This window comes from Gigantopelta aegis, chromosome 3 (assembly GCF_016097555.1).
Source record: "Gigantopelta aegis isolate Gae_Host chromosome 3, Gae_host_genome, whole genome shotgun sequence".
Classification (NCBI taxonomy): Eukaryota; Metazoa; Mollusca; class Gastropoda; order Neomphalida; family Peltospiridae; genus Gigantopelta; species Gigantopelta aegis.
This window is the reverse complement of record NC_054701.1, coordinates 26,930,737-26,953,359: the sequence shown is the minus strand read 5'-3', so window position 1 is coordinate 26,953,359 and position 22,623 is coordinate 26,930,737. Positions and strand designations below refer to the sequence as shown.

The 22,623-nt window shown below is 35.6% G+C and overlaps 2 protein-coding genes across 7 annotated transcripts in view; one reads left to right on the top strand and one right to left on the bottom strand.

Moving 5' to 3' along the window:
* Nucleotides 1-14: 14 nt before the first annotated feature.
* Nucleotides 15-15,934, bottom strand: LOC121367792 (protein lin-37 homolog). Its single transcript, XM_041492163.1, has 8 exons — nt 15,808-15,934; nt 14,757-14,826; nt 11,683-11,736; nt 8,898-8,992; nt 8,257-8,435; nt 6,080-6,208; nt 2,287-2,360; nt 15-677 (listed from the first exon to the last, which is right to left on the bottom strand). Exons 1-8 carry the CDS (start codon nt 15,827-15,829, stop codon nt 584-586), a joined length of 717 nt encoding a protein of 238 aa, XP_041348097.1. The 5' UTR covers nt 15,830-15,934; the 3' UTR covers nt 15-583.
* A 98-nt stretch (nt 15,935-16,032) lies between these two features.
* The window catches only part of LOC121367789 (histone deacetylase 11-like), a 28,598-nt gene continuing 22,007 nt past the window's right edge, over nt 16,033-22,623 (top strand). For 2 of the 6 annotated variants that reach the window (XM_041492161.1, XM_041492156.1), the window contains exon 1: nt 16,033-16,168. The gene's annotated coding sequence lies outside the window, so the exon portion shown is untranslated. Of the gene's footprint in view, nt 16,169-21,632; nt 21,722-21,851; nt 22,000-22,623 lie in introns of those variants that run through there. The other 4 variants (XM_041492160.1, XM_041492159.1, XM_041492157.1 and 1 more) reach the window with 4 other exon arrangements.

Below are 22,623 nucleotides of genomic sequence, written 5' to 3'. Positions count from 1 at the left end.
TAACAAATATGCTGCACAATTAAAATATTTTATTTCTTTCACTTTCATTCAGTGATACTAAAAAGCAACAAGTCTGATTTAAAAAAAAAAAAAATCATATATGGCATGGTGTTAATGTTTTGACTTGTTGATATATTCATTTCACAGCATCATTCTCTTCTGTCAACTTGTAATTACTGCTCAGCACTTAAAGAACTGTATATCATTGATATTTCTACAAAAAGAATATATATGCGAAACAAATTATTTAGAAATTTGCTCTTATTTTTTAAAAAGAAGAACGATGCCATGTCAAAACCTTAGAACAACTTAAAAACAAAATCCAAAAATAAATTGAACTTCCTCATACTTGGTATGGGCAGCACTATTCCAGGTTGTTAAAACACACAACTGGTCTGTCAAAACTATTGTACATGGACTGAAAAATTATCAGAAATAAAGCATAAAGACAACACTGTCGAGAGAGATTTTACAGCCACACGTTTTGACTGCCTTTCACAAGACTGCAGAGAAGTCAGTAATAAGAGAATGTTTTGATTCTCTTGTGTAACAGTTTTAATCCATCTCTGACCTTTTTAAAAAACTAGGTCTCTTTGCATTGTCTGTCAAACATTTCTTTTAGCAGGTTTAGACTATCTCCATAACGAAGTTCATTAGCATATGCTTGGTTTCGCCATCTGAAAAAACAACAAAAACAACTGATTATAGCTACTACAAGACCTTTCTAATACAACAGATTTGACCAGTGAACAAATACAACTACATTGGAACAAAATCTCACAAGCTGTTTACAAAGACTGATCTCAAACTAATCTGAATGATTGATATTTCTGTTGTGGCCAATATTTCTGAGTTTTAACTAGAGCATAAAGATGCAATTAATAATTATTGGGTGTCAAAAGGGATAATAAAACAGGTTTGTAAAACATTGTTTAGAGGTTCAGCATTCTCCAACTTGGCATTTTTAATGAAGTCATCATCCCAATCTTCCCACAATTCCCCAATGGTTTTTAATGCTGAATTAGTCGATTTATTTGACTCTTGTTGGTTTAGCATTAAAATCAATGGGATTTTGGAGATAGCTTACGCTTCATTTAAAGTGTTAATTTTAAAAGGAAAATTATTTATTTAATGCCAGGATGTTGACCTTTAGAATGACAGTGTCTGATCCTACACTAATTTCATACACATGTAATCAACACCTTAAAAATGATGGGGCACCAACCCATATTAGGGCGGGACGTAGCCCAGTGGGGAAAATGCTTGCTTGGTGCACGGTCGGTCTAGGATCGATCCCCATTGGTGGGCCTATTGGGTTATTTCTCGCTCGAGCCAGTGCACCACGACTGGTATATCAAAGGGCATGGTATGTGCTATCCTGTCTGTGGGATGGTGCATATATACTGACACAATGAAAATGCAAAACAGATATTTTTCATTATTTTGTTGTGATTATTAATATATTAAAATATATTTATTGGACTTAAAATAACAATTTATGAGAGGAAGCCATTGATTGGTACTTTTGTCTGGGTTTTAATCCATGCTCAATCAAGCTGCATTCAATGCACGTGAAATGCCAGTATGTGGACACATAAAAGTCATGTAATGGTGTCATATTCCTCGTCACATAAGAATGCCACGACTCCGAGAAGAACAAAGGCAGCGAGTGTTGGGCATGGTTCAAGGGGGGACTTCGCAAAGCCAAGTTGCTAGGACCTTCAGAGTCCATCCATCAACTATTGGACGACTTGCTGAACGTCATCAACAGTCTGTGATCGACCTCGACCTGGTCAACGTCCCGTTATGACCCCACGCCAAGATCGGCAGATTCGACGACACCACCTCCGTGACCGGTTCAGAACTGCGACGATGACAGCAAGCAACACGATTGGACGTCATGGAAGGCCTATCCATCCGATGACGGTCATCCATCGACATCATGACACTGCAAGACTACAGTTTGCTCTCCAGAATGGTAATCATCCACCATCTTCCTCTCATAAATTGTTATTTTAAGTCCAATAAATATATTTTTCATTAATCACAACAAAATATTGAAAAATATCTGTTTTGCGTTTTCATTGTGTGTCAGTATAAAAGATTCCTTGCTACTAATGGAAAAATGTAGCAGGTTTCATCTCTATGACTGTCGAAATTACCATATGTTTGACATCCAATAGCCGATGATTAATAAATCAATGTGCTCTAGTGGTGTCATTAAACAAAACAAACTTCTTCCAACCCATATTTTTGGAACTTTTTAAAATTAAAGGTGTAACTTGCCTTGTTCTGATCTGTTTCCATCTGGCCATGTGATTCAACAGCAGTTGTTCTGGAGGAGTGGCTAAATCAGGGTCCTAAAAACAATACACAGCAATTGAAATACATAGTATATCTACAGGATAGGCCTTACAGTTCATAGATTTGGCTATTTATTATTCCTTACAAAAAACATTTAATCTGGAAAAGGACCATTACTAAAAAACAAATGGAAATTTTAGACAAATTACAGATATAGTATGGTAACAATGTCAATGCATATTAATTGTTTGCATTTATTTTTTGTCATTTCTGTTCTGTGGCAATCAACCATTACAATTTTATTTTCATAGTTTTAGTTTGCTTTTAATTGGAACAAAATTTCTTTTAAAGGGACATTCCTGACTTTGTTGCAATGCTATAAAGTTTCCGTCTAATAAAACCTTTTTTAATTGTTAGAATGACAATTTACTTACATTTCCTTGTCCAGAATATCTATATCTGTATATCCAATGTGTTTTTGGTCCCCCAAATGTTCGTAGTAGCTCAATATGCATTTTTGCCAAATATTTTTTTCGTACGTATCAATTTATTTTTCCCTTCAACCGTCAAATAAAGTCTATTTTTAGACGGCAGATTCCCTTCGACTTGTCATGCATTTGAAGCGCATCACATGACCTTTTTGTGATGTAGAGCACATGTAAATGCCATGCTGCCTGGTCATTTCGTACCCTAGTCATTTCGTACCATTGCAAAAAGTCATTTCGTACCTTAGTTATTTCGTACCATTGTGAGAAGTCTTTCCATACCATAGTCATTTCATACCAGTATATAAAAAACAAATCGACCATAGCATAAAAGCAGTGTTTTTTTGTTTTGTTTTTTAAATTTACTTTGACAGTTTGAAAATCAGAACACATTATTGTGCAGCATATCGTTATTAATTTACCATAACACCTGTCAACTATTATTTCCATTTTACCTGACAAGAGCCGTATTTGGTATGTACTATTAACGGCCAACTTTGATGTTTTCTAAAATTGGCTCCAATTGACTAAAGTGTGCTTTTTTTACATTCATAATTAATAAATATGCTAATAATAATAAATAAATAAATATGAACAATTTTTTTCAATTACCAGCTGAAATGGTCGAATATTACTTATTATTACTTATTATCTTATTTGTTTAAGAAATAAACAATAACAACCACTGAAAACATTGACTACCCTATCGATTACCAAATCAGCCAATTGCTCATGTTTATTACTTATACATAATGACAATATGTTTTTTGTTTTTGCTGATCAGAAACGCCCTTAAATTAACAACAAATTTGTTTCAGTGTATGGTACGAAATGACTTGATCTTTTTTTAGGGACAAAATTAAATATTTAATGATTTATAAAGTCAGTTGCAGGTGGTGTTTGCATCTTATATGTATTATACCTAATTAGATTGGGTACGATATGACTTTCAATTTTGCAATGGTACGAAAGGACCAAATTAGGTACGAAATGACTATGGTACAAAAGAACCAAGGTACGAAGTGACTAGCAACCAGCCGAAATGACCAGATACCCATAAAATTGCACCATCACAGTATTATGAGTATAATGATTGGGTTGGGGCGAGTTGACTAATGGACAAAGTTCCGATCTTTCCAACATCTATAGATCTCTATAGTTATAAGTACAAGTGACCATAACCCTAAATGCTAGAACGATCAGAAGGCTTGCCAAGCCGAAGGCAATAGAAAAGAGACAAGATCAAAAAGTTGTTGAAGTTGAAAAAAAAGAAAAAAAGAACATTATTATGAAATCTTGGAATTGTTGTCGGCATCATTTCTACTTGTTTCTTTTAAAATGCGTCCATTCGTATCGCTTAGTTTAACGAAATAAAAATTTGTAATACTACTGACTTGTAGGAAACAAATGGAAAGTCGTTGGTAATGCAAAACGTCAATATTAAAAAATAAGTAACATTAAAAACGTGCTTTCCATACGGTTCGTCCACTGGACAATTCGTCCACGGACGATTGGTCCACTCGATGACTGCATTTTTTTCATACATATTAATAGTTATTTCTTTGACATTGTAATCGTTTCTTAACGTTATTTTGTGGTATACTATAAACAAAAAAGTAAAACAGAGTTAGAATTCAACATTAATATCCATTTTTTATTAACTGTTTGTATTCATTATCATGCCCCGGACGATTCGTCCACTCGCTCGTACATTATCTTGCATGTCACGATGTGGTAAATAGGTAATGCAAGCCTCCGCGTCGGAAGACTTTATTACCCCCCCCCCCCCCCCATGTCATGTTCTCCTTCAATGGCGTACATTATATCCACTGTACCCTCCCTCGTCACATGTTATCCCCATATGCCTAATAACCTCGAAATAAAATAAAAACTCGTTGTCTTCAATTCCAATATAATTAAATGTACATTAAAAAACAATTCAACAAAACAACAAATGTCATTCAAACAAAGCGTGTTGTTTTAGATGCGACTTGATTCAACTTTCCGGATCTCGTTTCACGGACTGCGATTTTGTGTTTCCGTTGACTGGTGATCGCATTGAGTCAGTTTTGCCGGAATCGAACGAAAGGATCGGCGATCTCCGTAACCCCCCCCCCCAAAAAAAACCTGCGCACTTACTGAAATGTGCATCTGCTAGATCGGGGAACTTTCTCGGATTGAATCATTGCTAAAACTAGGTTGTAGAATCGAACTTTTTGTTGAACTTTGGAGTAATCATCTATCAACAATCGGAGAAGTTGGGTCATAACCCCTACCCACCCCCCTATGAAAATCTCAACGGATTTACACGATTTGGAAAAACAACCCTTAGAGACCCAGAAAAATCTAAAAATCCGGCATATGCCGGAACACTTTCACCCATGGAAATGTACTGGGGAAATAAAAACCCAGTGGACGAATCGTCCGGAAATTATTTTTTGTAGTGGACGAATCGTCTCGAGTTCCTCAGTGGACGAATTTTCAGTGGACGAATCGACTGCATCCCAAAAACGTGTACTCACCGAAGCCATGTTGAATACTGCATTGTGGGAAATTTGTGTTCTCGTCATCACTGCGACCTCTGACCTTCACCTTTCCACGAGGATTTCAAATAATCGTGTCATGGGGAATCCCGAAAGTATTGTTCTATGTAAGTATTTCAATTTCGCACTTTTCATTGATTGTTTTACACAAATGTATTACAGGTGAGTTTACTAATTCATATTACTGTCTATTTTATTAGCTTTAAAGTCAGGAATGTCCCTTTAATTACTGAAGATAATAAAGAGTGTTATTGATCTGATAAAAGTGCACCTTTTAGAAAAAGAAATGAGTTAAAACTGTTCATCTTTAAATAAATATAATACATGTAAACCCCACCACCCCCCAAAAGGTGTGCATTGGCGGGTGGGTATAAGCATGTCTCCTGCTAACCAACAAAACATGAATAAATTAAAAAATTTAACATGCATAAATGCTGGAAGTATTCAATATGTAATGAAAAAGCATATGTATACCAAACACAGACTGTATTACAGTAATTCATTGGAGAAGACGGAGTGTTTTCTCTTTTATAGATACATCACCTGTCCTCAAAACTAGTGCATATTCCCTACGGTTAGTAAACTGGTCCGAACATCTACTGTGTAGAAGAATTTAGGCCATCCCATTGGCTGTTGGGATGTTCGGACCAGTCTACTAACTGTAGGGAATATGCACTAGTTATGAGGACAGGTGATGTTGAAAAGAAAAAACAAGTCTAAGTAAAGTGAACAAAAACACAGACTTACAGCATGTATATCAAGGCTTGGGTCGGTCTGCGGCAGAGGCTCTGGTATACGCAGGTCCTGACAGACTTCTGAAGTCTCTTGTTTTACGGGAGGTGGCATAGTGTACACATCAGGAAATTTCTCAACACCCTGAAAGTGGATAACCAACTGTACTCATCTAAATCTCATTCCAAATGAAAAATCTATTAAAACATTTATTCATATTCCTCCTAAACTGTTTACTATATCTACAAGAATGCAGTCCTTGGTGCACCTATGGAGAGTGGTTTAATACAGAGAAGAAAAAAACGATTTGATCTCACAATAATTTTGTATGTACGAAAAAAGAAATATATATTTGGAAATAAAGTGAAGTTTGACTTGGTATGAGGATGATTAGAACACAACCACTGATCAAATATACAGCCACTAATATTTTATACACCAAAAAATGTGTTTAATGTGCAATTGTAGTAATTCAAACAGACAATCTACAACATTTAACATTAGCAACAAACTCGGGAACAGTCCCTTTAAAACTAGTAATCATAAAGCAAAACTATATAGAATAACCAGGGAAATTATTTAAGATGTAATAAATGGTTAAATAAACTACAAAAACCCCCACCACATATGTTTTACGGATGGGTGATTTCAAACAGGAAAACTGTCATCATGTTAAAATTAGATGGATGATTTCATACAAGAAAACTCTATGGGCTGATTTCATATGTCTGGGTTTCATAACACTAGGTTATATCAAAACCTGTGGTTAACTAGTTTACGTAAAACGCTGAAAAACTTAACCAAGACCTACACTCATTGGGCATTTCACATGTGTGTTTTACCCCTGTTTACAAAACAAACCACACTTTTTGTATGGGTTACCCATAGATCTGTAAAGGGACACTTCATTACTTTGTAGTTGAAACTTGTTACCGGTATATTATTAGCATACGTGTACGAGACATGGGATCAACTTACCTGCACTCCCACAGTCTGGGGCAAAAATTATGAGATGTTTGGGCAAAATGAGCTGGCCTGAAAATGTTTCACCATGTATTTTCATCATTCTACTCATAATATTTGTTATAATCCATGTAAAATGCACATAGAGCCCTACATAGCTGTTGGTAGTAATGCAAATGTAAATTAACATTGTTATCCAGAATCGGGCAATCTCTTCGATTAGCAGCAAGGGATCTTTTATATGCACCATTCCACAGCCTTTGTTACACCAGTTGTGGAGCACTGGCTGGAACGAGAAATAACCCAATGGATCCACCAACGGGGATTGATCCTAGACCGACTGTGCATCAATGCTTTACCACTGGGCTATGTCCCGCCCTCCAAAAAAATCAGAGCCCATGTATATAAGCAAACATGTTAGAAGGAAAAAGGGGGAAAGGAGTAATTTTAGAGAAGAAACACTGGCTGAAGCAGGGGTGGGGTACTAAATGTATTCCTATTTTAGGATTGTCACAAGACACTAACCTACAAAACGTTTAATGTAAATTCTATTCCAATACATGTGTAAATCGTTTATAAACTGGACATATTAAAACAAAGTGATATTCTTTTTCATTAGCTTGCAAATATTGGTCTAGCATACTTTTTATAATATATAGTAACCAGGACAAAACATGATATTGATTCAACCAAACCCCCAAAAGACCAAGGCTATCCAGCAAACATTTAATATCATAAGCATAGTTTAATCCATTATATGAAATAATAATATTGTTTGCTTCTTCTTTTGAAATATTGTGAACATGATATGATATACAATGTCAGTGGTCTAATCAACAATGTTGCCTGTCTGTAGGAGTGTGTGTGTTGGAGGGGGGAAAATGGTAACGTTTTACAAAATCCATGTAATAACTATCTAGTGGGTTCAAATAGTCTGTAAAAGTATGTTCACATTTAATGGCTCTGTGATACTGACATAAAATACAATTTTACTGCTGAAATTATCCATGTAGAAAAGTTAAATTGAGCAAACCCAGTGAAAAAACTACCTCAATGGCAGGTTTAAACAGGCAATACAATTGTAACCCAGTGTTAAACTAGATATTGAAAACCAGATATGTGAAATGCACAGTAAAGATGACCCCGGGTTTAACCTAGGTTTAACCCATAGGTTTCCAAAAAAACCCAAAGAGACATATGAAATCAGCTGAGTGTCATTATGTACTTACCTCTTCATCTTGTGAACTCTGTGCCTCTACCTCTGGTGAAGGGGATCGTTCTCGTACCTCAGGCTCTTTGTTACCAGGCTGATTCTTCATCCAAGCTCGACAGATGGGATACAGTGGGGTGGACTCGGTAAACTGTGCCAGGTCCACACTGCGATCAAACAACTTCATCACATAGCTGTCTGTAAATGTAGGGAGAAAAGTAAATATAAGGAGAGAAGTGTAAGGCAAAAGTAAAAGCTATATATACATATAGCAGAAAACAAATCTCACAACAGCTACATGCTTCTATGTTGGACAGATTGTTGAAATGCTAATTGAAGTCTAAAATTCCTGGTTTTATTAACTATTTAATTTTACACAATTCTGATTTTAACTTCCTTTTTTTTTGTTCTCTTTTTTTTTGTTCTCTTTTTTCTTCTTCTTTCTTTGGAAAGCAAATTTTTTTTAAATGTAATATCATACATAATAATTGCAAAACTGAATAGATATACTGTAGCAATATCCAGTATGACTTTAAAATTGATCCCAATATTAATGACGGCAACATTAAAAATGACTGCAAAACCAAGACCATTAACACCATGCCTAGCAACTAAAACAGTAAACAACCAAATTGTTAACAAATTGTGTCCCCTGCTCACGTTGTTGCTGAGCCAAGTCAAAATCAACGTCATCTTTTCGTTTTCTCTTTCTGTAACTCTTGCCTGTCGACTTGCGGGGAGAAACAGACGGTGACCTTTGGAAGACAATAAAGTAGACAACATGTAGCACAACATACAAAGAAATACGTTGTGATCTAGTATTTCTTTACTCCATGGGGCTTTAGGCTGCACCAAAGTGAAAGTGATAAATGCTGCATCCAAAATATACATGCCCAAAGTGCATCCACATTAAGTGTGAAATATTAAAATATTAAGCATTAAGAATTTAAAACTGACTTGTCACAACGCCCCTCTCCCTTACCCCCAACTGCTAGTTACGTTGTTACACTCAAAAAAGATCTCACTATCATCAAAAAATACTTGCTTTTCACAAAGTAAGGAGGTTAAAGTTTAAAGTTTTTTTTTTTTAATGACACCTCTCCAAGGCACATTGATTTATTAATCATCGGATATTGGATGTCAAACAATTGGTAATTTTGACATATAGTCTTAGCGAGGAAAACCACTACATTTTTTCATTAGTAACATGGGATCTTTTATATACACCCACAGACAGGACAGTACATAACACGGCCTGTTTTACCAGTCATGGGGCGCTGGTTGGAACAAGAAATAGCCCAATGAGCCCACCAACAGGGATTGATTCCAGACTGACCATGCACCAGGCGAGCCCTTCATTACTGGGCTATATAAGGAGATTAAGCACAGAATACATATCATATATCTAGCCAAATTAGCTAGCACAAATTCAGCAATAAATTAACAATTACTCAAAACCACCCGCCTGTACATCTCTCGGATGGAAGAGCGACCTTAAGCACTCGACCAAACAAGCACTCCAACCCGGGGATCAACGGCGGGATGGTAGCAAATGATTTAATAACCGCTAGATATGACAATGCTTGAATCGTGAAATCTGTGACCCCCTTAGTGGAACATCCACACTAGGCACTCGAACAGACCACATATTCCAACCCGGGGGGAGAACGGTGAAACGACAACAGTAAAAGCATATACTCGACCAAATTAGCTGGCATAAATTTAGTAATATAAATTAACAATTACTCAAAACCACCCGCCTGTACATCCCTTGGATGGAAGACCGACCTTAAGCACTCGACCAGGCACTCCAACCTGGGGATTAACGGCGGGACGGTAGTGAGTGATTAATAACCACTAGATATGCCAATGCCATCCAGACCTAACCACGATAACCATATTATTCTACTGTAAATATGTTCATGTTCTGAAGCTCGTCGCAGTAACCCAATTGGCTAATTAACCAGCCAATCAACATCGTTAGATAATCAACCAAGATAGGACACCACTAATTATCGCCTATTTTTTGCAGCACTCTCATTGGGCCAATCCAGCCAATCACGGATCAAGAACCCCACTACACCTAACCGTAAATAAACTGCACGAATTTGTCTTTGCACCCACACCATGTTTTTAATTTTTTAATTTTTTTTATTACTGATGCATTCCATCCTAGCTAACTAAGGTAAGTCAACTAGGGTTCCAGAAGCAAAGACATGCAGGAAAACCGATACCCAACTATCCAGATAGCCTGAAGACAAACCAAGTAAGCCTACTAAAATCCTATATTTAGGGGGCGGGAATCAAAATTCTTCAAAGTAAGTACCTAGATTGGTGCATATATGTATACAATTGCTACTTGCCACCGTTAGTTTCGTTTATTGCATTGGTAATAAAGTTAAGTATGCCAAGCACTAGGCTTTTTAAACCAATACCTACACTATAAGGGTTTCACCCTTCAAATTAGATAGCTAGGCTAGTTTAACTCCCCCTCCGTCATTGTATTCAATGCTATACAAGGACGGAGGGGGATGGGTGGCCATGAATGACCGGTGAACTCACTAGAATAAGGACTTAAGACAATAGGTACAACCTTAACACAAAACTAGGATTCACACACAGACTACACGCTCACTGCATCAGTACACAGGGTGCATTGACTAATGATAACAATGCACCCACCCCCATTTAATGGCCCAGCACGTACTCTAATAAGGAACCGGACAAAAGAATACCGTTCCGAGTACACAATTGCAATGCACCCAGGGGAAGCTGAACAAAAGAATATCGGCCTCCCCCACCCAAACCCCCAATACTTGCTGCTGGTAATAACTTGGTACTTGGTGATGCCTCGACCAGAAGCGGTCAGGCCCTTTATAAGGGCCCTATGGGCAACCTAGGGAGACACCACAGCATCGTAAAGGTCTAAAATTAACGAGCTACTCTCGATTCACTAATATCAAAACCTATATTAGCTCGGCCATTTACCTTTCGACCGACCATTCAAAACTGCGCCAAATTCCCTCAATCAAAATTGCGCACCCTTTTCTCTTTGGCATTTAACTGCTCCATTCAAATTCCATAGCACCACCACCACCCCCACCCACTTGCTACCGACTTGATCGGGCTGCTGGTGCTCCCTTGCACCTGCCAGTGCAGGCGGTCCCTCCTCTCCCCTCCCCCCACCTTTCCTGTCATGGACGGAGGAGCCAACCAAGGCCGGCTCTTGTGCCCACAACAGGCGTGCGCTACAACAGCTTGTTCTGAATGTGCACGTAAAACCCTATGACATGACATGACAGAATACATATAAACTACAACTGGAAAAAATATTCAGAATTTTATAATTTTATGAATAAATCTCCATCTAGCACAGAGCTATATATATTATTGTTCTAAGAGACACTGTATGTAATTTTAAAAATATGTTAGTATTTTTACGCACCCTGTCGACATGTCTGGCTGACTACTAGCGCCTTCATCTTCACTTTCAGGCTGACTGAAATATTATTTTAAAACAAATAAGAACTATATTAATAATAATAATAAGTATAGATAACAGTATTATATTGTTAAAGGTCTAAGATGGTTTGCCTGCAAAGCAGAAATATTTTATATAACGACTGACTCAACACATTTTTGAGGATTGTCTTTTATTTCTTTTATGTTCATTGATTTGAACACACACAAAAAATCATCTGCAATTTGTGTGAATCAGTCAAGCTGTTAACACCTATGTTTGCAGATGATTTTTTTTATTCATACCCTAATTACTGCAAAAGATATAACAAGACAATACCTATAATTAAATATTGGTTAGCTGCCCTTTTCATGGGCTACTAATTTTCAATTAGCAGCAAGGGATCTTTTATATTTTTGTAATTTTGCAATTGTATGGCATCAGACATGGTTAAGGACCACAGGCAGGGCTTGCTCTGGGTGATCAGAAAAGTTCGCCAAATTATCTAAAATATGCAAAAGCTATAGCTATTTTCTAAAAAAATATATCAATTATTACACAAATTGTTTTAGCCAAATTAAAATAAAATTTGCCAACTGTTCATAAAATCCGCAATTGGCGAATTTAGCGAGTGGCAGACCTAGCTCTGACAAGAATGAGAGAAAAAACCTGCTTCTGCCACTACATAGGCTACTGTTTAATTAGCAGCATCCAATATTTTATGTGCACCATCCCACAGACAGGATAGTACATACCACAGTTTTTATTACACCACTTGAGGAATATTGGCTGGAAATCTTTTTTAGCCCAATTTAGGCTATCATAGGATCATCAGGGATTGATCCTAGATCGATCATACATTTCACAAGTGCTTTACCACTGGGCTATATGTCCTGCTTCAGTGCTCCACAACTGGTGTAACAAAGGCTGTGGTATGTACTATCCTGTCTGTGGGATGGTGCATATAAAAAGATCCCTTGCTGCTTATCGAAAAGAGTATCTCATGAAGTGGCGACAGCGGGTTTCCTCTCAATATCTGTGTGGTCCTTAACCATGTGTCCGACACCATATAACCCTAAATGAAATGTGTTGAGTGCGTCGTTAAATAAAACATTTCCTTCCTTCCATAAATATTCTAATATGAATACATTTATTTATATTGCCGATCATTTCACATGTTCAGGCTGTAATCTAGAATTGAAAAAGTAGGAGAAGTCACTTCTTCCTTCCCAGAAGAGAGAGGAGAAATTTGATAAAAATAGGCAAAGTGAATATTTTTCAGTACCCTTCATAACATTTCGCCATGTTCTGTGTTAATTTGGAATTTTTTTTAAATTATACACTCAGCTGATATTAAATACTACTTCTGGTAATAAAATTTAAACAAAACAATTGCATATTTCATTAACGTGATATTATTAAGTAGTTGATGTGCTGTTTAGTTAAAATGAAAGTAATGATCAGTATGTTCTGACATTACGGAAATGAATGTGGCTGAGGATTAAGAACACTTGACTAGTCACAGCAAATGGAGCAACATGCGTCAATGTACAGACTGGTGCCAAAGTAAAAACACAGACTGACAAGGTGACAAGTGAGCTATGACACTAAAGTCGGAGTCTTGACGTCATATGGCGACTATGACTTCTCACTACTGTTAATAACTTGGCGACTTGAGCAGACTTTTGGCAAAGAAAACTCATTTCACCGGCAAGATTAGGGCCTGATGTTCCACACAGTACAATGTCTATATACAGGGCATAAAATTTGATTTTTTCAGACAAATGATATGTCGTTTGTGTGGTTTTAGTGTTTGCACAAACGATTTTTTCCAGTGGTTCAGATACAAAACCGGCAACGGTAATCAAATGAGAATCTAAGATAGACGATTTTCGTAGCTTTCTTATATCATAAATACTAAATTATGATTATTATTTGGTATGCCGGGACTAACTTGAAAGCTGCCATTTACATTTCAGCACACTACCCCATCGGTTCTGTTACAGGGAAGTACTTGTTGGCGCCAAACAATAGTCTGAACGAAACGGGGATTTCCCGGAAGATTTGAACGGAAAGACCCGAAGTTCTGCGAATCCTCGATCGATCCAATCAATGCTGCAACTCAGTGTTTCATCATGTTCTAATTTCAAATTCGTTATTTTAAAGTCCCTTATTAAATGTACTATTTTCTTCGCTGTGCCAACTTTGTAATTGAACGCGATGTCGAGTTCAAATGGATACATTGTTTTTTTCTCACACCTGCAATGCTAGGCCCGTTCTCTAGTTATTTTATTCCAAAAATAGTTATATTAGCCAAAACACGTCAGTTTACATTTTCTGACGAGCGATTATAGTTTTTGCATGAACGATCCGTCGTTCGTGTCGATATTGGTTTTGCATAACCGACAGACAAACGACAAAATCATACGTGCCAAATTTTATGCCCTGTATATATATATATATATTAATATGATGTACACAAAGGCTCTGTTCATGACATCATTGCAGCAGACATAAAAAGGTTAACACTTCTAATCAATAATCTGGTTTTAATGTAGCAGGATTCTGTGTTTTATTAAATCCCAGATTTGGGTCGGAAGCGTAAGATTATGAGAACAGAGCTTGAACTTAAGAATTAATAACCAGTGGCGATTTTAAACAAGTAGTTTAAACTTTGCAACAAATATGAAAAACTAAAATTATCCCTTCAACCAACGACAATAATTTTTATCCAGAGGAAAAAACAATCATCATTAAAGTCCCTGACCTATGGAAATTTATCACATTGCAATGACAGCAATTGCTGTCATTAAATTTGAGCCCTGTGAGATGGAATTTCAGAAAGATATCCACCTGTTACCCCCCCCCCCCCCCCCCCCAATTATACTGATATAAAGATGGAACCTGGCACTAACCTTAAAACCAACCCTTAACCTATTTCTAAATATAACTCTAACCCTAAAACAAAGCCTAACCCCAATTAATTGGTAACGGTAGGATATTTTGCTGCACTCCTGACCCTACATGTCATAAAGCAACAATATCTAGATGTTACAAACCTTTCTTCTTTTTTATCTACCAAATGCTGCAGTGTAGCTCCCAAACGAGACCTGGCAGTTGCAACTTCAGCTGAAATGATAATTATTAAAATATTTACATGGGAAACATCACGGGTACACCATTTGGATTAATTTGATAAATATTTATGGTATTTATTTAAAAAATAAAATTATTGCCTTGCTACACCATGCCAATTTCTTTAGTTCTATTGACAGGTTTTGCCGAATTGAGTTACTTCCCATGAAGACAAAAATTCAATTTTGGGGGTTATTCTGCGTTCATTAGAAGTTGTGAATGTCTTATTTCCCAATTCACAAGTTGTGAAGAGTGTCTGTTTGGCGAAATAACTCATGAACACAAGGGGCGGGACATAGTCCAGTGGTAAAGTGCTCGCTTGATGCATGGTCAATCTAGGATCGATCCCAGTTGGTGGCCCCATTGGGCTATTTCTCGTTTCAACCAGTGCTCCACAACTGGTGTAACAAAGGCTATGGTATGTACTATCCTGTCTGTGGGATGGTGCATATAAAAGATCCCTTGCTGCTAATCGAAAAATAGTAGCCCATGAAAAGGGCAACTAACCAATATTCGAACTGTATTCATTTTTCTAAATAACCAACAGAAAAGGTACATATTAATCAATGTGGATTTCTTATACTTATTGTTGATGTTTATATCAGTAAATTTAGTAACATATTAAAATATATTCAAAACCCAGTCTTTGCCAGATTTTGCGTTTGGACCTAAATCACCTAAACCTTCTCCACTTACTACTTTAAGTACTTAGTGAAATCGTGTTCACAATTTGGAACTTGTGAATTCATGATATTCACGAATGCCAAATGAACGCAGCATTAGGAGTAAGATTTAAAAAAAAAAAAAAATTAATTATGATTATTTAACAGGTGTTCCATCAATACAGCTAAAAACAGATAGCATTCAAGATTGTGACGGTCAAAACAGAGTGCCTACTGAACCTGTAAAACGAAGAATAACAGCACAACATGAACTGGCAGTACCAAATAAAAGTAATTCCGTATGCTCATTTACCATGTTTATTTTTGGTCGTCATTGTATTTCAGAAAAATATGTTTTTAAGTAATTATTTTAACGCTATACAAAAACGACATAATTTCACTTCAGACAGGCCGCCATGATTGTCGCCTTTCACTATTATAAAAGTTATGATTGGTTACGAGCATACCGGAACACAGCATGATTCGTAAGCTCAATGATGATTTGCTACTATTTTAAGAAAATCGGTCTATTCCGACCCGTCAACAACAGTATGGAAGCACAGTGTGGAAGAAAATACTTCCTCGTTTATAAATTATTATAATGTATTATAACATTTAGATTTGAGTGGACCACTTCATTACCTTATCTTTGATGCTGGGTTGTAATTATTATGGTAATGGTTTGTTAAATAATTACAGTGAATTAAGGTATTTTTGTACAGTAACTGTTACAGACGACACTTGACAGGTGTCCATTGTAACAATTGCCCATATTTCGTATGTCGCCTATTATCGAAATTTTGAAATAATATCACTTAATGTGTTCTAAACTTTTATAATTTGCATTGCCAAATACATTTGTATTTAAATTAATATTTTATGATAAAAACTGAGTTTGTCAATTTACACCAAAAACAATTGGGTGAAAATAAAAGCATGGCTCTTTTTGCCATTTATCTTGTGTAAAACTCCATAGTACACCAGGTATGCTATTTCATTTGTGATGAAAAAACTGCAGCAATTATGAAGATAAATGAATTAAAAAACCTGACAAAAAAACCCATTTATTGAATAACCTCTCTTTAAATTCTACTACAAAGGTTCTTTTGATTTCAAAACAAAAGCTATGCTCATGTCTTTAAAGCTATGATAATCAAGTAAACAACACACATCATCACATGAATAAAAATTAATTAATTTCATGTCGCATTTTAGTCTGCCCACCTACACTTGCATTAATTTAGGGACACGTTAATTACTGGATATATAGTACTTTATGCACAGCAAACCAGTAAATGTTATATTACAACAGTTGTAACTTGCGACTAGTCTAAAGTAAATGAATAGTATAGAGTCCAGCCAAAAGTTTTAAAGAAATGAGCACGGACCGCTGGGACGGCCAAATTATCTACTGCTATTTTATCTCTAAAGGAATATATATTACACATAATCTTTTACAAATGTTGTAAACAGTTTAATGTAAACAGGAATCCAAAAGTGACACAAATGTTGAAACATACTAACATTGCATAACAAGCTTTAAAAAACAAGTAGAAGTACCATTGATAAAAGTGAAAGTAACTTGGCCACTGCAAAACGAGAAAAGGAATCTGAAAGTGTATTTGTTTTGTTTCAGTACTGGGGCTGATATTTAGTCCTTTTACAGTATTGTTAACAAGCATATATTAAAAAATCTGTTTTATAAAATGTTTTCTTTTGTATTTTGTTCTAATTTTATGTTTGAGCTAAACAGTATGTATTTAAAATATAATTTCAACATATCTTTGAGGTAACCGATCAGTTAACCGACAGGTTACGCAAATATAATTCATTTAGCCAAACAATTGGTTACCTAGGTGAAAACCATGTGAACTGACTGGTGATTTCAAAATATTGTACCCGTTTATGTGGCATTACACTCCTAAGTGTCTCAGTGTCTGTAAACAAAGCCACAGCAAAACAAAAAGATAAAGAAACTTGCAGCTTTGTTGAAAAAAAGAAGAAATAAAATCTCAATGAACAAGTGAGTTACACGTTAACAAACAATCTCTTCTGAGCTATTGTTTGTACAAAATGTTCTTTATCAATAGGCTAAAAATAGACAAGTACCCATATGTATACTATGGGTAAGAGTGAATAGTTCACATCAGGAGTGAACGTTCAACTTCATATATAATTTTAGAACTTTGTACTTCAGTTACTGTACTAGTAAATAACACTCCATGTATTTGTTTTAATTAGTAATTACATTGTGATTTGTAAATAAACATGCTTTTCATGTACAGCAAAAGTGAGAGTTACAACTGATGATATAATCACTAAAAAAATTGTTCTTTTGTCAAACCATGTCGATCACCAGTTGTAACTCTCACTTTTGCTATATCTAATATCAATTATTAGTTGTATTTATATAATGATACTGAAAACTTTCAAAAACTCCTGACATGAAAATACATATTTATAGGATCTGTAAAATCATGAAGCAGAAACATGTTTTTTTTAATGATGACTCAGGCCCTCTATCTCAGGCTACCATTCTCCAGTGAATACACATAAAACATCAGATAGATAGATAGATAAATAGATAACTAGTTTAACGTGCCCATATACCAATAGGGTTTCGAACACTCCCATCTAGAGTCCAACCTCCGATAAGATCGGTGGACTGACTCGGGATTGAGGGGGGGGGGGGGGGGGGGGGGGTGGGGGGGGGGGTGAATAGAGTTGAAAATGGGCAGAACTTTGAAAATAGTAATTAGTAAAAAAGTTAATAGAATTAAAAAAAATTTTTACAAGCCAAAAATAAAAAGAATTGACTGCTCGGCCGAATATTTATATAATTTGGAGCATTTTAGAAGGACAGTCCAAAAATAAATAAGAGAAAGAAGAGAGGATCGGACTATTTAATAATATTTAAAAAAAAAGAGAAAAACATCAGACAACACAGCACGAAATACTGAAATAAAGGATGTATGTTATACTTATTACATTTTAGGGTAGCTGACTTTATGGGTGCATCAAACATACAGAAATGTATACACAAACATTATAAGCATATGGATTAGCAAGAAAGATAGTGGTATCTTTAAAACAGTTTGCTGGGGGAATTTTGTAACAGGTGTAAAGAAAAGCTGTCACAAATACACCAGTACCCACCAAAAATCATTGAACTGGCTTATACAGTTACCTTATTTCTACGCAGTTGCTATGTCACGCGAAAGTGTTATACACCTCTGGGCTCACTCTAGCTTTTTTTTAAATTAGCCAGTTTGGCTAAAAGTTCTATTTTGTTTCAGCCAAATTTGAAATGTTTTAGCTTGAATAATTGCAATTCATACTGAATACTATTATTTAAATGGGTTTATAAAAGGAACTGAAACTTACAAATGTCATTTTTCCAGACTTGATAAAACAAGGAATTGTTTGGGAGTATCACAGAAAGTCAGTGCAAAGAAAATTCGTTGAGCGTTAATTAGCAACTTACCATTACATGAGATTTAGACTGTTACTAAAGACATAACATATCCAAATTCTCTGTAAGATGCTTTTCTAGTGTAAGTAACAACTCGGTTACTCAAAACAACTAATAACTAAAGGCTGTATCAAGCAATTCATTCACTATTTCTCGCTCCAGTCAGGGCACCACGATTGGTATATCAAAGGCCGTGGTATGTGTTATCCTGTCTGTGGGATGGTGCATATAAAAGATCCCTTGCTGCTAATCGAAAAGAGGGCACCATGTAATGGGGCGACAGCGGGTTTCCACTCTCAATATCTGTGTGGTTCTTAACTATATGTTTGATGCCATATAACCGTAAATAAAATGTGTTGAGTGCTTCATTAAATAAAAACATTTCCTTCCATTTATTTGTTTTTTCTCTTTCTTTTAATAACTTACTTTTAATTAAGGATTGTCTGTTATTTCTTTTACGTTCATCGGGGTATGAAAAAAAAATCATCTGCAAACTGTGTTAATCGGCAAAGCCGTTCTCAAATAAGTTTGCAGATAAAAAAAAATTGGTTCATAGGGGTGCAGAAATTGAAAATATTTTACTAGCCTGCCGGACCAGAACCAACTAAAATTTACTAGCCCAGCAGACTTTCTACTAGTCCATCAGCCTATAGAAAATATTATTGTTCAACAATATTATAATATACTCTGTCTTCACTTCAAATGATGTATATGTATATGTATTTCTTTTTTTTTAATGACAAAAAATTAAGGACACTTGGTAAGTGATCAACATCATGTAGCAAACAAAAACAAGATCCAAACCTTAACTGACAAATCAATAAATTTTTAAATACTCTGGTAAATACTAAGTTTTTCACATTTCTCTTATATAGATTTACAAAATTCTAGTGACATCCCGAAAGTGTTTAACAGAACAATTTATTCAGAACATACCGCGAATTCAATGCAAAAACAAAATATATATATAACAAATTAAATTAGTCAGTCAGAAAAAGACAGATCACCCGTCGGACTGGTAGTTACATTTTTTAACTCGTCCGTCAGAATTTTTGCTCGCATTTGGCAACTGGGTGAGTACTTTCTGTAGCCCTGGTTCATACCCAGATGAATGTAAAATAAATAACAGACAATACTTATAATTAAATTTTAATTCTACTTGCTAATAATAACACTAAAAAGTCATACTTTATTTTGAATTATTTTTGGTCCATAAACAATAACGCTCAATAAGAAAACTTGCCCATATAAAATGACGTTATCAGATATGATGTTCCCTGACAGCGTAATTTTTTCGTTCATCAAGAAATGAACACACTCTCATTGCTACGTCTGGACGAGTGGGATAACGTTATATTGTAATTAATGTAACGGAAATATAATTATTATTAAATGTACTTCACATAAGGATGTCCATAACCGAGTTGGAATGACAGGAATGTTGGTAGGATACTTATTTTTCAATTATATCGGAATAGTTTTAGGATTGGAACAAGCTGACCAAATTAATGGTGTGATTTGAGCAAGAACCATGTTAAATAATGTACAAAATAGACTCAAGGTGAACACTAATATACTATATATGTATCAGCTGATTTGAATAAAAGAAAGCAAATTATGTTTTATTTAATAACACCAGTTTGTATAAATATAGCTTCTTCATAACTGATATACATGTTATTTATGCAGATGCATAGTTTATAAACACGGTAAAGGACTGAAGCAACTGAAGTTGTTAACTATTAGGGGGAGAATTGACAGGACACCTACCAGCCTCGGTGGAGTCGTGGTTAAGCCATCGGACTACAGGCTTGTAGATACAGGGTTCACAGCCCGGTACCGGCTCCAACCCAGAGCCCAGTACCGGCTCCAACCCAGAGCAAGTTTTAACGACTAATTGGTTAGGTGTAAGGCCACTACACCCTCTTCTCTCTCACTAACAACTAACCCCTAACCCACATTCCTGGATAGGCAGCCCAGATAGCTGAGGTGTGTGTCCAGGACAGCGTGCTTGAACCTTAATTGGATATAAGCATAAAAATAAGTTGAAATGAAATGACAGGACATATTGGGGTGAGTTAACCAACCAATGGAGAGAGTTGATTGGGGACAAATAATTTTTAGGATGATTAGGTGTGCATTTCTAGTTGATGACCAGTATAAATGCTGAAAAGAAAAATCTGACACATCTATCCAAAAAACAGTCATTCAGTTTCAGACATGGGTGACAGGTTTCTTCTTGCTCAGAGGTATATTCTAATTCCTACAACAGTTTCAGTGAGATATTTTGTCATTTTAGAAAACTTTTTATTTTTATTTTTAAAAACACATCCTAATTAATTATAACATAATTCACATCCTTGTCATATTTTTTTCTCTCAAGAAGCTAAGACAATACTGATAAACTGATAATTTATTACTCTGTTCAGTGCAGATTAATTAGTGCTGTTGACTAAGATGCAGTGTTCCTGTACTTGTAAAATCCAGAGTTCAACTGTTGCATACTACATGTATTTTTAGTGGGGGTTATTCCATGTGCTATTTTTAACCTGTTTGTAATAGTCACACCACAGACATTTGCAAGAACTTTCTAGTTTCTATTTCCTTGTAACGTGTAGGTCTGTGATACTGTAGAACAGTTTTTGTCATTCATAGCCAGTAGTTGCAGACAGTGGTGTCTGTTTCCTTGTGTGTATATATTGTACTTTGCCATCATCTGTTGGGATGCTTTCAAGTTTATATTTCTTTGTATTGTGTATGTTTGTGGTGCTGTAGAACAGTTTTTGTCATTCATAGTTGCAGACTGTGGTTTCTGTTTCCTTGTGTATATATTGTACTGTGTCATCATCTTTTGGGATACATTCAAGTTTCTATTTCCTTGTAACGTGTAGGTCTGTGATACTGTAGAACAGTTTTTGTCATTCATAGCCAGTAGTTGCAGACTGTGGTGTCTGTTTCCTTGTGTGTGCATACACTGTACTTTGCCATCATCTGTTGGGAGAATATGTACTCTGTTTTGCACCATTGCAGGAAGTATTTTGTTCAACATTTTGTTTTATATGTGAATTTTTCTAAAGTATTTAAATCAACCTTTCATATAGTAGTACTGTGTATTGCAACAACTATTCATAATGAATTGAAGAAAAAAAAGTACATTATGCATTTGTAAGCTGTTATGATTTTTGCATCTGTAACATAGTTGCAATGTACATCTATAATGAATTTAAAATCTTTTAACCTTTGATAATCTTAGTGTATATTTAAATGCACACGATCATGTATGTGTATTTAAATTTTTCCAAAGAAATTAAAACAAGGAATGAATTTTTTTTAATGTAGAAGTTTTCACAAGCATATTTAAGAACTTTGGCCTCAGTTAGCTATTTACATAGTTACTGTTTACCTTTGGCTATAACTGTTTCCTCTCTCAATATCTGTGTGGTCCTTAACCATATGTCTGATGCCATATAACTGTAAATAAAATGTGTTGAGTGTGTCGTTAAAAAAAACTATTTCGTTTCCTTTCGCTGCTGTTTTACAGTCCAACCTGTGTTAAGCAGCCATTTAAATGAGATTTGGCTTAAAATATGGCTTATTAAGGAAGGTGGCTGTTTAATTACGTTCAATATGTTATTACCGGTACATGTTGTAGTTCAC

Coding starts and splice junctions, on each gene's coding strand:
- LOC121367792 (XM_041492163.1), bottom strand. CDS start 15,829: ATGACGACCAAAAATAAACATG. Junction 11,737..14,756: donor GTAGATAAAAAAGAAGAAAG/GTTTGTAACATC, acceptor ATAATATTTCAG/TCAGCCTGAAAGTGAAGATG. Junction 6,209..8,256: donor AGAGTTCACAAGATGAAGAG/GTAAGTACATAA, acceptor ATCCACTTTCAG/GGTGTTGAGAAATTTCCTGA.